This window comes from Anarrhichthys ocellatus, unplaced genomic scaffold (genome assembly GCF_004355925.1).
Source record: "Anarrhichthys ocellatus isolate YVR2014 unplaced genomic scaffold, GSC_Weel_1.0 scaffold6, whole genome shotgun sequence".
Lineage (NCBI taxonomy): Eukaryota > Metazoa > Chordata > Actinopteri > Perciformes > Anarhichadidae > Anarrhichthys > Anarrhichthys ocellatus.
The window spans coordinates 3,324,400-3,340,816 of record NW_022280036.1 but is presented as its reverse complement, the minus strand read 5'-3'; the positions used below and the strand labels follow the sequence as shown (position 1 = coordinate 3,340,816).

Below are 16,417 nucleotides of genomic sequence, written 5' to 3'. Positions count from 1 at the left end.
ATCATAAAAGTCACGGTTTGGGTCATATCACGGATCAGAGTCACAGATCAGATCAGCATAAAAAAAAAACGGAGCAAATGTAACTTTTACAGATCCCTGCTGACGTCCTGATGACGTATTTTACTGAATATTGGCGGACAACGATCGTCAGTTAAACTTTATTTCACATTGTGATGGTAAACGTTAAACTGTGTAATTCATCCGCGGTTCACGTGCATGCCGAACCGTGAGGGGGGATCCGTACGGATCACAATGGTCCGTTACACCATTAACAAATGAGATCTCGGTCGCTATGATTGGGTAGGCCTAATGTTCATTATATTAAATGAATATCAAAGCCACATTATTTGTCAAATGACACCAGTAGGCCTACTACATTCCCCGAGCAGAATGTGTTAGATAGGAGACAACATGAGATTCAGCTCACAGTCTGTTCCCTGGACCACATTCAGCTCAGCAAATGACAGTTGTGTTTCTGTGGAAGAGCTTCAGTGGACCATCAATCTGCTCGAGAGAGTCTTGGTCTTGGTCTGGTCAGGGCAGTTAGTGCTGCTGTGAGAGCACCAACCATGGCAAACGTATGAGAACTGCAAGCGTGTCTACGATTCCCCTGATGGGAGTGACAAGAGCAGTGCTACGAATCTGACCTGATGAGTCCGATAGGTTGGTACTTGTAGAAGACGCTGTAGCTGGCCCACTCCTCGTACAGAAGCTGTGAAGAGAAGCACGAGTCAGTAATTATACGCAGAGACGGACCATCAGCTGCTCAATCGTCCGATTTATGACTGAAGCAGCTGTTGAAGCAAATATATAATTATTCCATGTTAACATGTTTGTTTGATAGATTCATGTATATTATGTATATTCTCTAACAGAAAATAGAATAATCCTTCTAATTTGCTATTTATGAAAAAGATAGATAAGGGTGTACAAAGCAATTATTTTCATTTACAATTAACCTAGGGATTATTTTCTTAATAAACTGATAATTTGTGTGGTCTATAAAATGTCAGCAAATAGTGAGAAATACTCATCACAAGTGCCCAGAGCTGATGGTTACGGCTTCAAACAGTCTAACAAAAGCAGAAAATACACAAATTATAGAGAGGTTGGAATCAGGATTATCGAAACAATTAGTCGATTATGAAAATTGTTGTTTAATTATTATAATTATTTGATTAACTAATTGATCAATTGACTCATTTTTTCAGCTCCAGTATTAAGTTGCTTTACTGCCAATGAAATGTAAAAAAAGGCTTTTAATGTGAAAAGGCAGGAAGTATAAGAGTAATTAACAGACTGTTAACACCGATAGAAAGAATGTCAAAGTAGAGTAGGAATTAAAAAGAGAAACTGAGAGCAGCAGAGTGGTAAGTGTCACATGACTCTATTGTTGCTGTGGAAACGTGCTAAATTATATGAAACTTTATGGACCCGGCCTTTTATTAGCTGCTAGCCTTTGCTTGTTTATGGCGGTCATCAGATAATATTTGCCCACTGGCTTTTATTTGATGATTTATTATTCATCACTGTGAATCACAGCCAGCTCTCTGATGCACTAGAGATACATATGCAAAATTCCTTGCAATTATATTTTCATAATGTGTAATAAATCTGATGCAGCATATTCATGCACATGCTGTCTCAGGCAGCAGTGCCAAGCTTGTGGTGTACGCGGCGATAAGAACACAACCAAAGGAAGTGCTGGGTGACGAGAAATCAATGTAATTAAAGACAAACCTGCAGGCTGTAACATGTATAACCATTAACTTTAAAGGGAGACCGTGTTCCAATCCAGCAGGGACTTCTTCTGTCCGGGCTTTATGTGAAACAATCCATTGCTGACATTCTTAATATCCAATGTTCTCCTATTCCCACTATAGACCTTTTTGACAGCAGATATTTTTGACTTGATTTTCATAATGTTTATGTTCTGAGATGGCTCACACATATATTGAAAAAATTAAGCTTTTGATATAACAGGCCGCTGTAATCTGACTAGGCTACTTGTATTAATTGACGAAAAAGCATCCATGTGCAGTAATATAGAAAATGTAGGATGTAATACATTGAGATGCCTCGAGATGTAGAGATGCACCGATAGCAATTTTCCCAATTTCCGATTTTTGTCTGACCTGTAAAATTTTCTAAATGTTTACTTTGTTATTGTCATCCGTAGTGGTGATTTGGATGAATAAAAACATACAATTTTGTTCCTCCACGGTTTATTTTGGACTTGTAGTTGTGACAAATAGCAACCTTTATATTTCCACATGTGTGTGTGTGTGTGTGTGTGTGTGTGGGCGTGTGGCTGTGACGTTACTGTGTGTGCCTCTAAAAAATGTGTCAGCCGTGTGAAAATGAGACTGATTGGCCGGTCACTGGTCATGGCCGATCAGCTGAAAACCGACTGGTTTAATCAGATCGTTAGGCCAGTGAAGATTCAGTTCTCTAATGGGCCTTTCATACACACCGTGGCAACAATGCCACTGTGCTCTGAAAGCCATTATTTCCGTGGCACCACTGACGCTTTTAGCTTTGCGCACGCCGCGTCCTGCGTGAAATGGGCATAATGCTGACTAGCTGGAGGAAGCTCCTTTTGCACCTAAAATGCTGTAGATTTCAGAACATACACCAGGCCAACCGCAAGTAATTAGGAAGATCAGTTACTTCCTTTGTTCTTAAATTGCATTGACTTTTGAATTTGCAGACCAAAAAACGTTTCATATTTTTTATTAATGCAGATTGATCATTCTTCATTCAGTATCTCTCTTGCTAGCCCTCTGGAAGATCCGCATTTAGAAATGTGAACCTTATTTAATGCAATAATACTCCGAAAAGACAGACTCTCTCTATGAATCCATGTTTCGTATTTTATTAGGAGGCAGATTTCCACCTCAGGCTATATCAGTAAAAAGGGCAGGTGAGATTTAGTACTGATCTCATCTCGTAACCACCTGTAGCAGATTCTTCAGTAAATGATCAATTTCAAGCTGTATTTTCCACATTTACTGCTTCAGTATAGTTTAGTTTGGGGTGTTCGTTGATATTAGATATGTGCATATGTGAGCAGAACATCATTCATTGCAGTGTTAATTCTAGTCATATATAATTTATGATGTTACATGGAAAATGTAAGACTGTGAACGAGTGCGTTCTTAGAAGTCTAACCAAAACAACACAGATACCTGTGTGTGTGTATGTGTGTGTGTGTTTCCCAGCGCAATTTATATGCAAATCACTGCTGTATGATCCGGTCCTTACAATGATCATCAAACAGCTGACTGCGTATGTGCTCTGGTCCCACTGCTAGTAGGCAAAGAGCACATTAATCACTGTGAAACACACACAAGATCACACTCCGTTCACAGGCGGAGCAGCGAGGTAACAAGGCTTTTAATCACAGGAGGCAGGCGTTCAGATGCCAGATTGAGCTCGGAGACAACATTCTCATTTTGTCCGCCGAGGAAAATCTATTTCTTAAGCAGGAACACGTGGGATTTGTGATATATATGTGTGCATATAGTATGTTGCTGTGGAGGCACTTGAAAACACCGAGCTAAAGCTTTCCCTGATGCTTGAGAACAACAGAGGGGGAATTATTAGGCTGTTGCCTTAGTGACACACAGCCCACAGTATAATTATGGAGAGCGTTAGCAGGGGAGGAGATGACTTCAGACTCGACGTGAGCTCTTATTTTATTTTCAGTCGCCTGGTTAATTTGATTCTCGTACAGTAGGAGGTAAATGCTCAGAGACGCACAAACGCTGTCGCGTTAGCATGGTAGTCTGGCCTCCATCGTTAAGGTGTAATTCAGTGAGTGGCATGTTTCAGTCACCAAGGTATCGCTGTGTTGGAGGACAGGAGGTCCAAAACTCATGTAAACTGAGAGGAATCATTCATCTCTATGAGGAAAGTTTATAGTTTAACGATTTGAGAGCATTTTGCTGCCTTAGTTTGATCTGTTCCTGATGAAAAGAATACTTTAAAAACTGTTGTTGGGGTGAAATATGACCTGTAGAAGAAGATCTGGTAATTTTGTTGTGATTGCAAGGAGATGCAGTATCATATTAGTTGACATTTATTTGTGTACATTTCCTGCATTTTAAACTTGGGTCCGATTGACACAATTGTGGCAAATGCCTTCTGTTGCAGAATTTCATGAAACGCGACTCCAGCAAAGAAACAAATATAGGGACGAGCAGTGTGAGCCTTTTGAAGCTTTCTTAGTAAACTTCAATTTTACATAAATCACATGTATCATGTTCAACGCTCAGCTCGGCACAGAAATTAGACCCTTGTGTTAGCTTTTGTAGCTAGCTGGGTAGAGACTTGCTCCTGGCTAACCAAGCTAGCTGTTTGGTTCGTTTATAGTGTAATGGTCATTTTTTTACGTAGTATATATTTTTACTCACGTAGTATATATTTCTACTCAGTACATTGTATTCACGCATAAGTCACTTCACTGTGTCTCTGTTGTGCAGAAGAAGAGTTCTCCCTTGCCTGTTCACATAGATAACTAACTGTGTTGTAGGAGAATGTTCCAGCACCAAGGCCTTTGGGCCGCTTGTTTTGGTTGCTGGCCGTTTGTTTTTCATTGTTGTTCCTATCAGTCTGAGACCAAAATTCTGAGACCAAAATGTCTGTAACATTGACCATCGGCCCCCACCTTTGCTCATTCTGTATAAAGAAAGCTTGTTCACTTGTTTCTGGGTTCTTCCTCACTGAGACTGTACGCCTTCTGTTATGATGATTGAACCTTCTCTGCGCAGAGATTAAATACTTAAAAGACAACCTGGTTTTTGGTATTATGTATTTCAGCATTAAAAGACTCACGCAAAGCGGGTATAGGAATTTTTTTACCAACCAAGCTAGCTGTTTGGTTAGCCAACCCGCAAGCTATTCGTCCACACACTGTTTGCCCCAAAGTACTTTCTTTGTACTTTGAGTCGCATTTTCAGAATCTCTACAATTCGGAAAATTGGCAAGTCAAATGTATTATGACTCATCAAGACACAGGGTGAAAAATAACATATCTTTCTTTTTTTGCACCTTCATTTCAAAGGTACTGTACATGCTTCTGTTGCATAAAAATAAATAGCATCATATTGCAATTTTGCACTAAATTTAAATGTATTCCAAAGCAATTTATTTGAACTTCAGGTTAAATCACATACAGTGTAATTTGCTATGGCAACTCTTTTTAATGTTTTGAGAAGATTGAACAAATCAAGTGCACAGCAATTATCAACTACTTGTAGATTTCTATACATGAGTTCAAAAGTAATAAGAGAATTTAAAATAGGAGAGCAATGGCAAGTTTGACAAATTCTTCAGAAGGTTTTTGAAGTGCAAATTTCCAAAACCCTATCAAATAAGGTAAATACAACACAGTCTGCTTCTTAAATCTGCAGTCTTACAACCGATGATGATAATGTAATAGAATGATTCACTGTTAGTTTTGAGACACAGCACCTGGACAAGACTGATGTGCATGTCTTTTTACACAGCGATTGTGAAATGGACCAAATTGGTGACAAACTGGATTTCTATATTTAAATCATGTCCTGATTATTACTCATATCTGGTACGAACAAAATGCTCTTTTTTATTTTATCATTGTTGTAATTGCAGAGTTCTCTCTGACCTCATTTGAGAAACCTGACAAAGTCAGCTATCAAAATCCCTGGATAGGATCAAACATCTCATTGGCTGAAACTGACCAATCAGTGGACACCATACCACTGCTCTGGTTGCTAGTCGAGGTTGCCTTGTCTGCGCAGTATAAGTGGATTTGGGCTGGTTTATTAAACGTAAAGGCACTGCAGTCTAGTTTCAGGTTGTGTTTTGTGCGTCCATGTTTTCTTTGGGCTGATGATTATCTGTTAATTGACCGGAAGTGTTGCTGTGGTGACATCTGACTCAATTTATTGACTGGTGGAATTAATCAACTTACCTTCCTGTCGTTAGGTTCTGCGTTCACCCCCTCGATGTCTCCCTGTAACGATGAATACACTTATGTTTAACATGCGTATCATGAATAAAAACTTTAATTTAACAATAAAATACGAGTCGCTGAGCTGGAAAAGCTTGGGTGATTTTCACATTAGAAACTTGCTGAATTGGAGTCATTCTCTCGGTACATAAGCAGCAATTTAACAACTGTTCTCAGGCCAGCGGGGGAGAGGTGGCCGTGAAGTGCAATGGTGATACTCACATCGTGTAGAGGATAAGCAGACGTGTAGTCGCCGTTGGCTAGCAGACTGGTGAGCCCTGTGAGAAGGCACATTTAATAGGATTATAATCTAGGAGGAGACGCACGCAGCAGTGTAAAACTGAAGAGCTTAGAGTCAAAGCCAGAAATGACTGTTACATTTCGTCTTCGAAGTTAAAAAGAAAGACTTCTTGGTGAAGAATTACATGTATGGGGAATGTTTTCCAAGACAGATGAAGCTCTATCATGGAGTTGTAATGGTCTGTTATATTAACAGGAAAGCAGTTCCTATTGGTAATGATAATAGTTGCATTTGCCCCTTGGTTCGTTTGTGTTCACACAAAGTCTCCAGAAGCTGTAAACGAATACCATGAGCAAGCAAGCTGTTGTCTCATTTGTCAGAAATGTTAGAAGATCTGCTTCAAAACACTTCTTCCTCTTTGGGTTTGTTCTCTTCTGCACCACTATTGCTCCTGCGAGCATCTAGAAAAAGCAATGTCCTGATTCCCCTTTTCAGAAGACTCAAGAGTTTTGTTGCTTTTTTTTGGCTTGTTTTGGCCTGCATCCAAGTGTCACTGCTGTGTTCACATACTGGTTACCAAGACAAACTAAATATTAGGGTGAAACGCTTTGAAACAACTGTTAATACACGTTAAGTGCACCTGATTTCTCTCCTCCAGTCCTTAAACTTAAAATATGCCCTTTTTCATTTTTCCCGTATTTACTTTGCATTTTCGGCCACAGAAACAAACCCGTATTTTTTAGATGTTCTCCAAATTACCTCAACTACACAACACTCAAGTGGCTGTTGACCTCAGTTAATGCTGACCAATCTGACCAGTTAGCCGTCACTGTCAGTCAACACTGTACTGCGTAGGCGACAGAAAAGTAACACACAGGTAGCTAAGGTTTGACACGATGGCAACACAAGAGGAAAGGTCCTGGACCCGCTGCACTCGACAGGTTTCTTTCTCCTAGGATCATAAATCTGCACGTCAAATGCTACGAGTTAAGAGTCAGGAGGAACTTCAATTTTGGCCTCATGGAGGATGGCTAAGACGGTCGGCAAATCCAACCGAGAGTTTTGTAGACGTGTTGGTCAATGAAGACAACGGCTCATCCTCTCTTGAGGTGGTAATTACACTTTACTCCAATGAACGCAGCACCTACATTAATTGCATATTGATTCATCTCTTGTATTAGAGTTACAGGCTGAGGTCTTACCCATGGGGTACTTGGTTCTGTTGCATCTCGTCCTCTTCAGTACCTCGTAGACCTGACGATACAAAAAAGCATTCAGTCTTAAAACCATGACAATGAATATTTTACTTGTTTAATAGCACAGGTGAAGCTGTTAAGAGGGAGAACGTCGCAGGCAAACCGCAGAGTTTTGTTATGTTCGTCCTCAGAGAGGCTGAGAGTTTTATTGATGGGAGCCGAGGCTCAGCTGGGAGAACAACGACTGCACTGATTGAGGAGCTCCATCCACTAATGAGAAGCCAATCACATTACCCAGTCATTAGTCAAGCTCTGTGAGATGCTGTGTAGGTGTACTTGCGTATGCTAATACAGCTGTACATGTATGACGCAGATTCACAGAATGAGAGTCTTTCATGAGAGTCATATAGAAGCAAGGGTTCTTATTGGAGGGGAGTGCATATTGGGGATGACAGGGTCTACGTAGAAAAGCAAATTTGTCTATATTAAAGGAGGGGAATCTATAACCATAAATGCAACATGTCAAACACATGCTGTCACTATGCTGAATTTAACACTGTTTGTACAGGAGCGACCTCGAACTCAGCCGTTCTCACTCCTAAGTCGTCAAACACGGCAGCTTGATCTGTGGCAATACGCTTCTGACAATGGCGCTCTACTCTGCCGCAGTAATGGTGGGTGTAAAGGAGTGAACTAGTACAGGTCAAACAGACACATGACTTTCACCCAGGAGACCTCTGTTCTGTATGAAACCAAAAGTCAACATTGACATATTTAAAGTTACGTATGTGAGTGAAGTGAAGTAGCCGTACGAAACATACTTCGCATACGTTGTGTATTTAACCTGTTATGTAACGTACTTAGCATACCGCGTGTACTTAACTATGTAACACACATACTTATTTTAACCCCAACCACGATCATTTCTTCAACCTAACCAAGTAGTTTTGTTACCTAAACCTAACCCAGTAGTTTTCTGTGAACACTGAAGTTTATTTTTAAAAAGTCAGTGTACGCATGGAAAGACCGGAAGTTGGCACGTGCAACTGACTCTAGAGGGCTACGTAGAGTCTCATAGTTTGAAGTATAGGGCCCCTGACCAAGCAGCCGTATTTGACGAGTCTCGAGTGAGAACGTGTCATCTTCTTCAACGAATACTTACTATTGAGATCCTGGTCTTGCTGTCAAAGAACTTGTCCCTGTCAGACAGATCAAATCTGAAAACAAAGAACATAACAGATATAGTTTTAGTTGCATATAGGGTGCAAACTGTTAGCAGCATATTTGTTAAATATGCTTCTCTTTACTTTCATAGTAGTTATAAGAAAGAGAAAGTGAGGAGAGCTGAGATGAACAACAATCATTCTATAGCAGACTAATATTATTAATATAATGCTGAAGTTGTTTTTGCTGTCCACACAATAAACTGAGATAAAATACAGTATGTGATGTAAAAAAAAAAAAAGACCTCCACAAATAGGACTAAAATAACCTTGAAGTCACGTGATGTGTGTTGATGCACAAGTACAATGAAATGGAGGCTTGGTCATTATGTTTCAGTGCAGTGCAAGCTGCAGGCTGCAATTTCACATCAAAAACATAAAAATGAAAGGATGAGATGCAAGAAGGCTCTAAAAAGCCTTAACCAGCCAGCCCTGTCTCCTGCTAATCATGTTCATACGCAGTTCACTTGCAGCAGCGATTTGCATCACCGGTGACATTTACTGCCAATCGGGATAAACCGTACATAGAGCGATGTTTGTTTGAGTTTGTTTAAAGTTGACAAAGACTCTTCCTCAACCTCAATCAATGAATTACCTTCCTAAATCAGGCCTCAATTGATGGCTCCTGAAATGTGCTTCTTGTGACCCTGTGACACACAGCCCCTGTGAGATCGATGACCTCTGTCCACGCTCTCTCTCCCTCCTCAGGACTGTTTTAATTGTCACTCCTCTCCTTATCGACTCTGTTATCGGCTCTGTGTTTAGCCGACATCACGCCGGAACATCGATACATTTTTATAGATGCATTTTATATTAAAGAGCAGTAACATCACAAGATACAGTTTTAGCCGCAGACTTGTTAGCAGGCCTGCTGGCAGTGGTGGTGAAGACAACAACTCCCATGATACCAGGCTCAAGAAATGTGTAAAGATATAGTAAGCTCTGTAAAGATATAATATTGTAATAATATAATGTTTTTCAATTGTCTATTTAAAGGAAATACTTTTTGTATCTCTACAAATACTTTTAATTACCCTTAAAAAAAATAAAAACACTTTCTAAACTTACGTGCTTAACGACCGGCAATTCAAAGGAATATTAATACTTCCTGTAATTTTACATGCATTTTTTAATGATTATGAATAGGAATATTTGTAAAATACAACCTCACACTTACTGTTAAATTACACTTAAAACCTGCACAAATACAATAATATGCCATTAAAAAAAACATCATATTAATTAGTGGTGTAACGGATCATTGTCGGTCTGTGATGCGTACGGATTCCCCCGTCACGGTTCAGCACGCATGTGGACCGCGGATTAAAAAAATAGTCTGGATTCTTGTAGACCAGCTGCTATAACCAAACAACAATATGGATCATCAATGATCTGCAATTAGTATCGGCAGATGAAAAAATGTGATCAGGGATCTCTAAAAGTTATATTTGCTCGCTTTTTTCTTTTGCGCTGATCCAATCCGTGACTCTGATCCGTGATACGATCCGAACAGTGAGTTTTATGATCCGTTGCACCACTGATATTAATGCAATCATATATCATGGTTAATTGCATGTAATATTGAGGGTAAAGCTCAAAATAAGACCAAACGTCTGTTAATCTACAGACATTTCTGCCAGTGACTTAGCACATATGGACGTAATTCTTAGAAGAAAAGCACTTGGAAGTGTGTGTGCACTGAAAGCATCTCATCAAGATACTGAGTGGGCCGCTGCTGTCAGTCAGTTAGTACTTGTGTAACTAGTGCTGCTTGTTGGCACTGAAATGGTCCTTGTGTCCCTGCTGCCTCCAATTTAAGACTAGTCTAAATGTAGAAGCACCATGTGGAAGAAGCCAGATTAAGTTCATGTGGTTTGAAAAGCCGCTCTACACTGTATAATCTATAACTCGGCTTAATATCAGGGAACAGGCCTGCAGTGTTTCCAGTATTGATGAAGATGAAGTGATGGAGAAGACGTGGAGGGAGATCTCCAGCTAGCTGTTAGTCAGAGATGTAAATATAGCTGCGCGCTGCCCACTCTCTCCTCCATACGTCCCAGCAGGCTGACGTTTATGCTAAGACATTCTTCTTCTCTGATCGCTGCCTTTGGAAGTGCTTTTACTCGCTGGGACTGAACAGGAAGCGTCAGTGAAGTCATGATTTCTGTCCGTAGTTAATCTAGTTAGCTATCCAGTGCAATTTTTTTAACAAATCCTCCAACACAGTGTTGAGAAATGTAGATGACTTGTGATTTCGGCTGGATGTGTTTATTTTGCTCGGAGGAGAGAAGGCTGAGGCAGCAAGAGAGCGTCATGCTTCAGCCATCCTGTTATGCTGTTGAGGGATTTTTTGGTTCAATTTACACCTCTGTGGTTGTTATCTCTCCATGCTGTCTGAATGATTAAAGCTACTTTGCTTTAGCGCAGAGGTGAAACAACATGAAAAAATGTAAATACACTTTATTACATTACAAAATGTTAATGCTCTCTGCAAAAGAGTCTTACAATAACACAGAAATCACTTACATTTAATAGCTGGAGAGAATTTTCCAACATGATCTCGATATCTTACCAACCTTTCGGACTGAACTGTGAGATAATTATGGTAGTTTGGTGGGCATTTTCTGACTTGAGTGTGTATAATTGTGAGCCAGCTGCAATAGTCTGCCTCTTCCCTTAAATTCTGATGACTCTGATTACACAGTGTACCATCATTTGCTTCAAGCAACATTCATTTATGACAAAGTTTACATCAATCGACAGACATTATTTCTCTACTAACCTGGATAAAATTGGACAATTTTGTCATTTATGTAGATATTTAAAATGTGTGGGTTCCTCTGTGTTGCTCTCCAACAGCTCTCTTTAGCTGCTAAATGCTCCGCTTTGTTCACCAGCTAGTCTCTGGCGGTGTCTGTCCAACCTGTTCTCGCTCCCAACTCCTCCAAGACGACGCTTTTTCAGTGCCCCTCTGCATCTGATACCGACGCACCGAGGCACCCTTTAACGTCTGTATGAGTCACACCAAGCTTTTCAACTAGCTCATCATCATTAGACGGTCAGAGCAAATTATTTTATGAAGAGTGAGAAAGTCTACATAGGGCGAGTAGGAGGGGAGTTTGGATAGCTAAAACACACCGATTTTTAACCCAAACCCCGATCTTTTGTTGCCCTAACTTAACCTAACTTGCGTAAGTAAAACATAAAACCAAGTAAACCTACTGTGAACATGGGAGTTTATTTTGAAAAGACACTGCATGTGGAAACTGACACGCTGTCCCTGACACGTCTAACAATGGCGGTAGAGGGTTACCTAGAGTGTCATAGTTAAACGTATCCTCATACAGTGGTTCGTACAGCATTTCTTATGAAAAGTTACTCCTCCTTTTTTGTTAGTTTTCCTACAAATGTTAAGCAACACGTGTCAAGTTCTGCCCGTCACATGCATAGGGTATTTTCAAAATAAACTTCCGTCTTCACAAGAAACGACTCAGTTGGGTTTAGGCAACAAAACTACTTGGTTAGGTTTAGGAAAATATCGTCAACATCACGCAAGTTACATGACCAATAAACCAACATTGACCTCTCGTTTCACAGGGGGAACGAACAGCGGTCCCCTAGCCGAAAGATCGCTGGTTGTTGTCATCCATATTAATAAACTCTGCAGGACTTTTACTGGGTCACAGCCTCCATCATAAAACACATCAGTAAACCCAAATATCACAGAATTAGCACTAGCATAGCTTCACATAAGCTACATAAATGAATGTTTACCGTTTACCTCAGCTAGAAAACAGCTCAGGTATAAATGTAAAAATCTTTATGCTGGTCAGAAAGATCTTATCTTAAACCATATTGGTTTGTATCACAGTAAATAGAGATGTACTGATCAAAGAATTACTTTGGTTGATCGTTTTTTAGCCTGCTTATTTCTAGTTCTATTTTTATTGTACTCTACCCCGAACACTAGCTCTCAATACAAATCTTTGGCATGTAGTTTTTCTACGTACCTACTGTATGTGGCAAAGCAAAGGTGTACCAAGCTACACGTCTAAGAAATATTACAGTCAGTTTGATGCTCCGTCTTCACAACAACCGTCTTGACAGCAGAGCAGAGCTTTTACTCACAGGTGCTTCTTCTCCCTGGAGAACGGGTGAGAGAGGGATTTGACGCTTTGTGGCCGGTTGGTGTCCACTTTTGGGTGGAGAGGAGCTGTGATTTTGTGAATGAACAGTCGGATCTTCTCCACCAGATTACCGCCTTCTTTCACCTCGTAAACCTGCGGAGGAGACAGAAGACACTTCATTCATCTAGATTGCATGCTTTGCATCCCATTTGCAGTCGGTCTCATTTTATTTTTCAAGAGTTAAAATATTGTGTGATCTGATATTACAATACTGTTTTTAGATGTGATCAGAGAGCAGAGGTAATTCGTCAGTTTTTCTAGTTGAGCCTATATCTATAAGGGTCTACTTACTCACTTTGAGAGCCCTGAAGGGTTTGGTTCTTGAAAATAGCATAGTCTGTTTTGTAAGTATTTAAAACAAGCTTTTGTTTTATAAGACTGATTTGAAATGCACAAAAAGCAGACTGTAGGTTTGAGGTGGCCAGATTAAGAGAAGAGATATTGTTTGTTTGTATAACGAACAGAAGAGGACCAAAACTCGAGCATTGCGGGACACCTTCACTAACATTAGGGGTACTTGACTTGGAACTGCTTAAATCTACTCGAAAGATAGCCTTTAAACCTTTTAATGTGTTGTTCACCTAGTGCTATAAAAGGACAGTGCGCTATGGCATGGTCTAAATCCTGACTGCTCAGTTTGTCATTTTGTCGGTATTTGTCTCCAGAAATGCACACTGTTCCATAGAGACTTGAGGGTAGAATTCAATATTGATTCAATATATATTGACTGAATCAGCTGATGTGTTTTGTGTCGATATCCAATACCTCTGATTTTGACAGTTACCTATCAGGTTAGGTGACAGTTACCTATCAGGTACACTGTAGTGAGGTGTTCGATGGTTATTGGATTCTTTTCAAAATCTCATTCCAAGGCTTGTATGAGCACAAATTGGCTCCATTGGGGGTGTTATAATGCTACATGACTGGAAATGAGAGATGAACATGAAACATTAATTATCACACTCAGCAATGCAGCTCTAAGAGCCAATTCAGTTAGCCTCAGGAAAAATCCACGGTAAGTATGCACATGACAAATGGAGAATTGACTGGCGGGAGGAGTACCTTCTTTGTCGGCAGCTTGAGCTTCATGAACTCAGCCTCTCGACACAGAACATTCCAGGGTGCGTGGATCTTCACGAAGCCGATTCCTGGGATCTTTTTCTGAAATGCAACAAAGTTTTGGATATGGGGGCAATTCATGACTGTCTAAAAATGTATGAACCACATCCAACAATACATTTTTGAAGATAACATTGCAGCCCGCAGAGCAGCAAGTTGCTCTTCTGTTAGATTCAGATCTCTACTGTCTGGTAGAGTCCGGTTTCCTGTCAGGAAAATCCACTGCATCCATTTCAGCACAAACACGTCTTTAATGCTGCATGTGGGATCTTTCTCTCTCTGCAGCTTGTACTGTTACGCAAAACCACTCATGCACTGCCAGACTCACTTCACACCCTCCAGCTCGGCACACTGACCTGTCTGGATACAGAAATACACAAGAACCAGTTCAAACTAGCTGACTGGCTGTATACATCACAGAGATTGACCATGTTATTTGTTCCGTCTGATGACAGTATGCATGGGCTGATGAAGTAAAACTGTTGTTAAGTAAGGTTGCTGCAGCCGGAATGATACCGCAAAGATTAATATACTGTAAATTGGAATATGACAAATAGGGTTTATATGCATGTGCATTTAAAAATAAATTGTAGGTGCATATCAGTAACTTATCTCTTTAAGGGTTAAATAATTATGAAATAGAAATAATTGCTCTGGCTAACGAGAACTCCTGTTATTGATCTGCCTGGGTGTTGCTCTCAATTTGTATTGAAGGAACAGTGTTTCTTTGAATGAAATGGATGCTTCTGTTAATTAAAGCGTGTAACTGTGGAAACTTAATGAGGAATTAGGAATCGGTTTAAATAGCAACAACTATATTGTCATGGTTTAAAATCATAAAAGTCAATGGATTTTTTTAATGTGTTGTTGGTTAGATGCCTGAAATAAGGTGTGTGGTTAACACAAGCTTGAGAGATTTAACGTTTTGTTTCACGACATAAAATACGTCATTAACTGTCCTCACGGATTTTGAATCTTTTACGTGTTTAAATGAAAAAAAGGCGGTTGCCTACATGTGGCAAAATTAGACTACAAAACGGCACTGCACCAAACACTAGTACACCAAGTGTAGCTTGTCTATTGCCTCGCGTTAGTTTTTTTCTTCTGCTGATTGCGTTCACCCTTCAAAAATCATAAAAGTAGTGTTCAATTGTTTAGATTATCTTGCTGAGCAAAACATGCAAGTATCAATAACTTCTCTTTGCCACAGAGCTTATTTTCTGCAATAATCCAAAATCCAATGGAAGAATCCAATTGGCTTTTTTGTCAGGGGAACCGGAGCTAGATGCTAAAGTCCACACAAACAAAACTAACACAAGCAACATGTGGGGCGCCGTGGTAGCAGAAACATTACAGTGCATTCCTTATATATTTTTTAAATGGCCATGGCATATTGTGATAATACACGCCAAGCTTTACTGATATAAGAAAATAATGGCACTGGCAAAGGAGAGTTAATCATATCCATAATCGGTCACCACATAATGTATCATCTACCCACTGAGAAAGTCTGTAACTTGGCACACTTATGCCTCCATAGCCCTCCATAGTAAACTGGCTCCAAAGTTTCAAGTCATTTAGAGTAACATCATGAAACAGAGTGGTGCTAAAAGCCTTTTTCAGAACATATTCAGAATCAAGCTACGTTATGTCACAGGGCTGCTCCTGCAGTGTTTTTAATGGATGATTCACTGCGTGAAGAGTCAATTTATCTCCATTTGTCTTTTCTACAGAAGACTGACAAAGAAATGACGAAAAGCTCTGCTTCTCCATTATTGAAAACAAATCTCTTTTGTGTTCATGGGTTCACTCGTGTAGCAAATACAAAGCAGTGGCACAACAGCTCCAGCCTACCAAATATCAGCCTTTAGATGAGATACAATATGAAAAACAAGCTTCAACGTAGTGCTCTGCGTCAGTTCAAATGAGAAGTGTGTCAACAAATTCAACTTAGATCAATCAGTTTAAAAAAAATAAAATAAATCTAAACATATTTAATGTTTATTTATTATATTATTCAAATGTAGGCATCCATTCATGAGGTTATTTAAGAGATAAACTGGCAACTTTAAAGGCAAAACGTTACCATAGAACTTGCCTCATTCTGTTCCACTTTAATGCCCATAAAATTGACACATTTATATGGGAATCAAGTGTAAAATTGATTCCCTCTTTTCTTTTTGTCACAGTTATACACATCATCTCGAACTAGAACCTCGAAGGTTGTTAGTATATAACGCTAATAACTTGATATAAAAATACTTCTTTGAATTTCTAGCTTTTCTAATATACTTTCTTTCACAATCAAACAGGTTTATTGCCAATGGGATTCACTTACTTGTGCATCACAGTCACAACAAACTTTGTAAGGAAAATAGAAATAATAATAACTGAAGCACTGGCGACGTCATGAATGAATCCTAAATTTAATATGGAATTTTACGATAAAAACAAAT

The 16,417-nt window shown here is 39.6% G+C and overlaps 1 protein-coding gene across 4 annotated transcripts in view; it reads right to left on the bottom strand.

Annotated features, from left to right (window-relative positions):
* The window catches only part of ano1a (anoctamin 1, calcium activated chloride channel a), a 61,650-nt gene that overhangs the window by 24,468 nt on the left and 20,765 nt on the right, over positions 1–16,417 (bottom strand). For all 4 annotated transcript variants that reach the window (XM_031846043.1, XM_031846044.1, XM_031846046.1 and 1 more), the window contains 7 exons: positions 13,905–14,003; positions 12,784–12,935; positions 8,595–8,649; positions 7,439–7,490; positions 6,218–6,273; positions 5,957–5,998; positions 648–712 (listed from right to left, as the gene is read on the bottom strand). In XM_031846043.1, the coding sequence (XP_031701903.1) occupies positions 648–712; positions 5,957–5,998; positions 6,218–6,273; positions 7,439–7,490; positions 8,595–8,649; positions 12,784–12,935; positions 13,905–14,003 (521 nt within the window). The remainder of the gene's footprint in view (positions 1–647; positions 713–5,956; positions 5,999–6,217; positions 6,274–7,438; positions 7,491–8,594; positions 8,650–12,783; positions 12,936–13,904; positions 14,004–16,417) is intronic.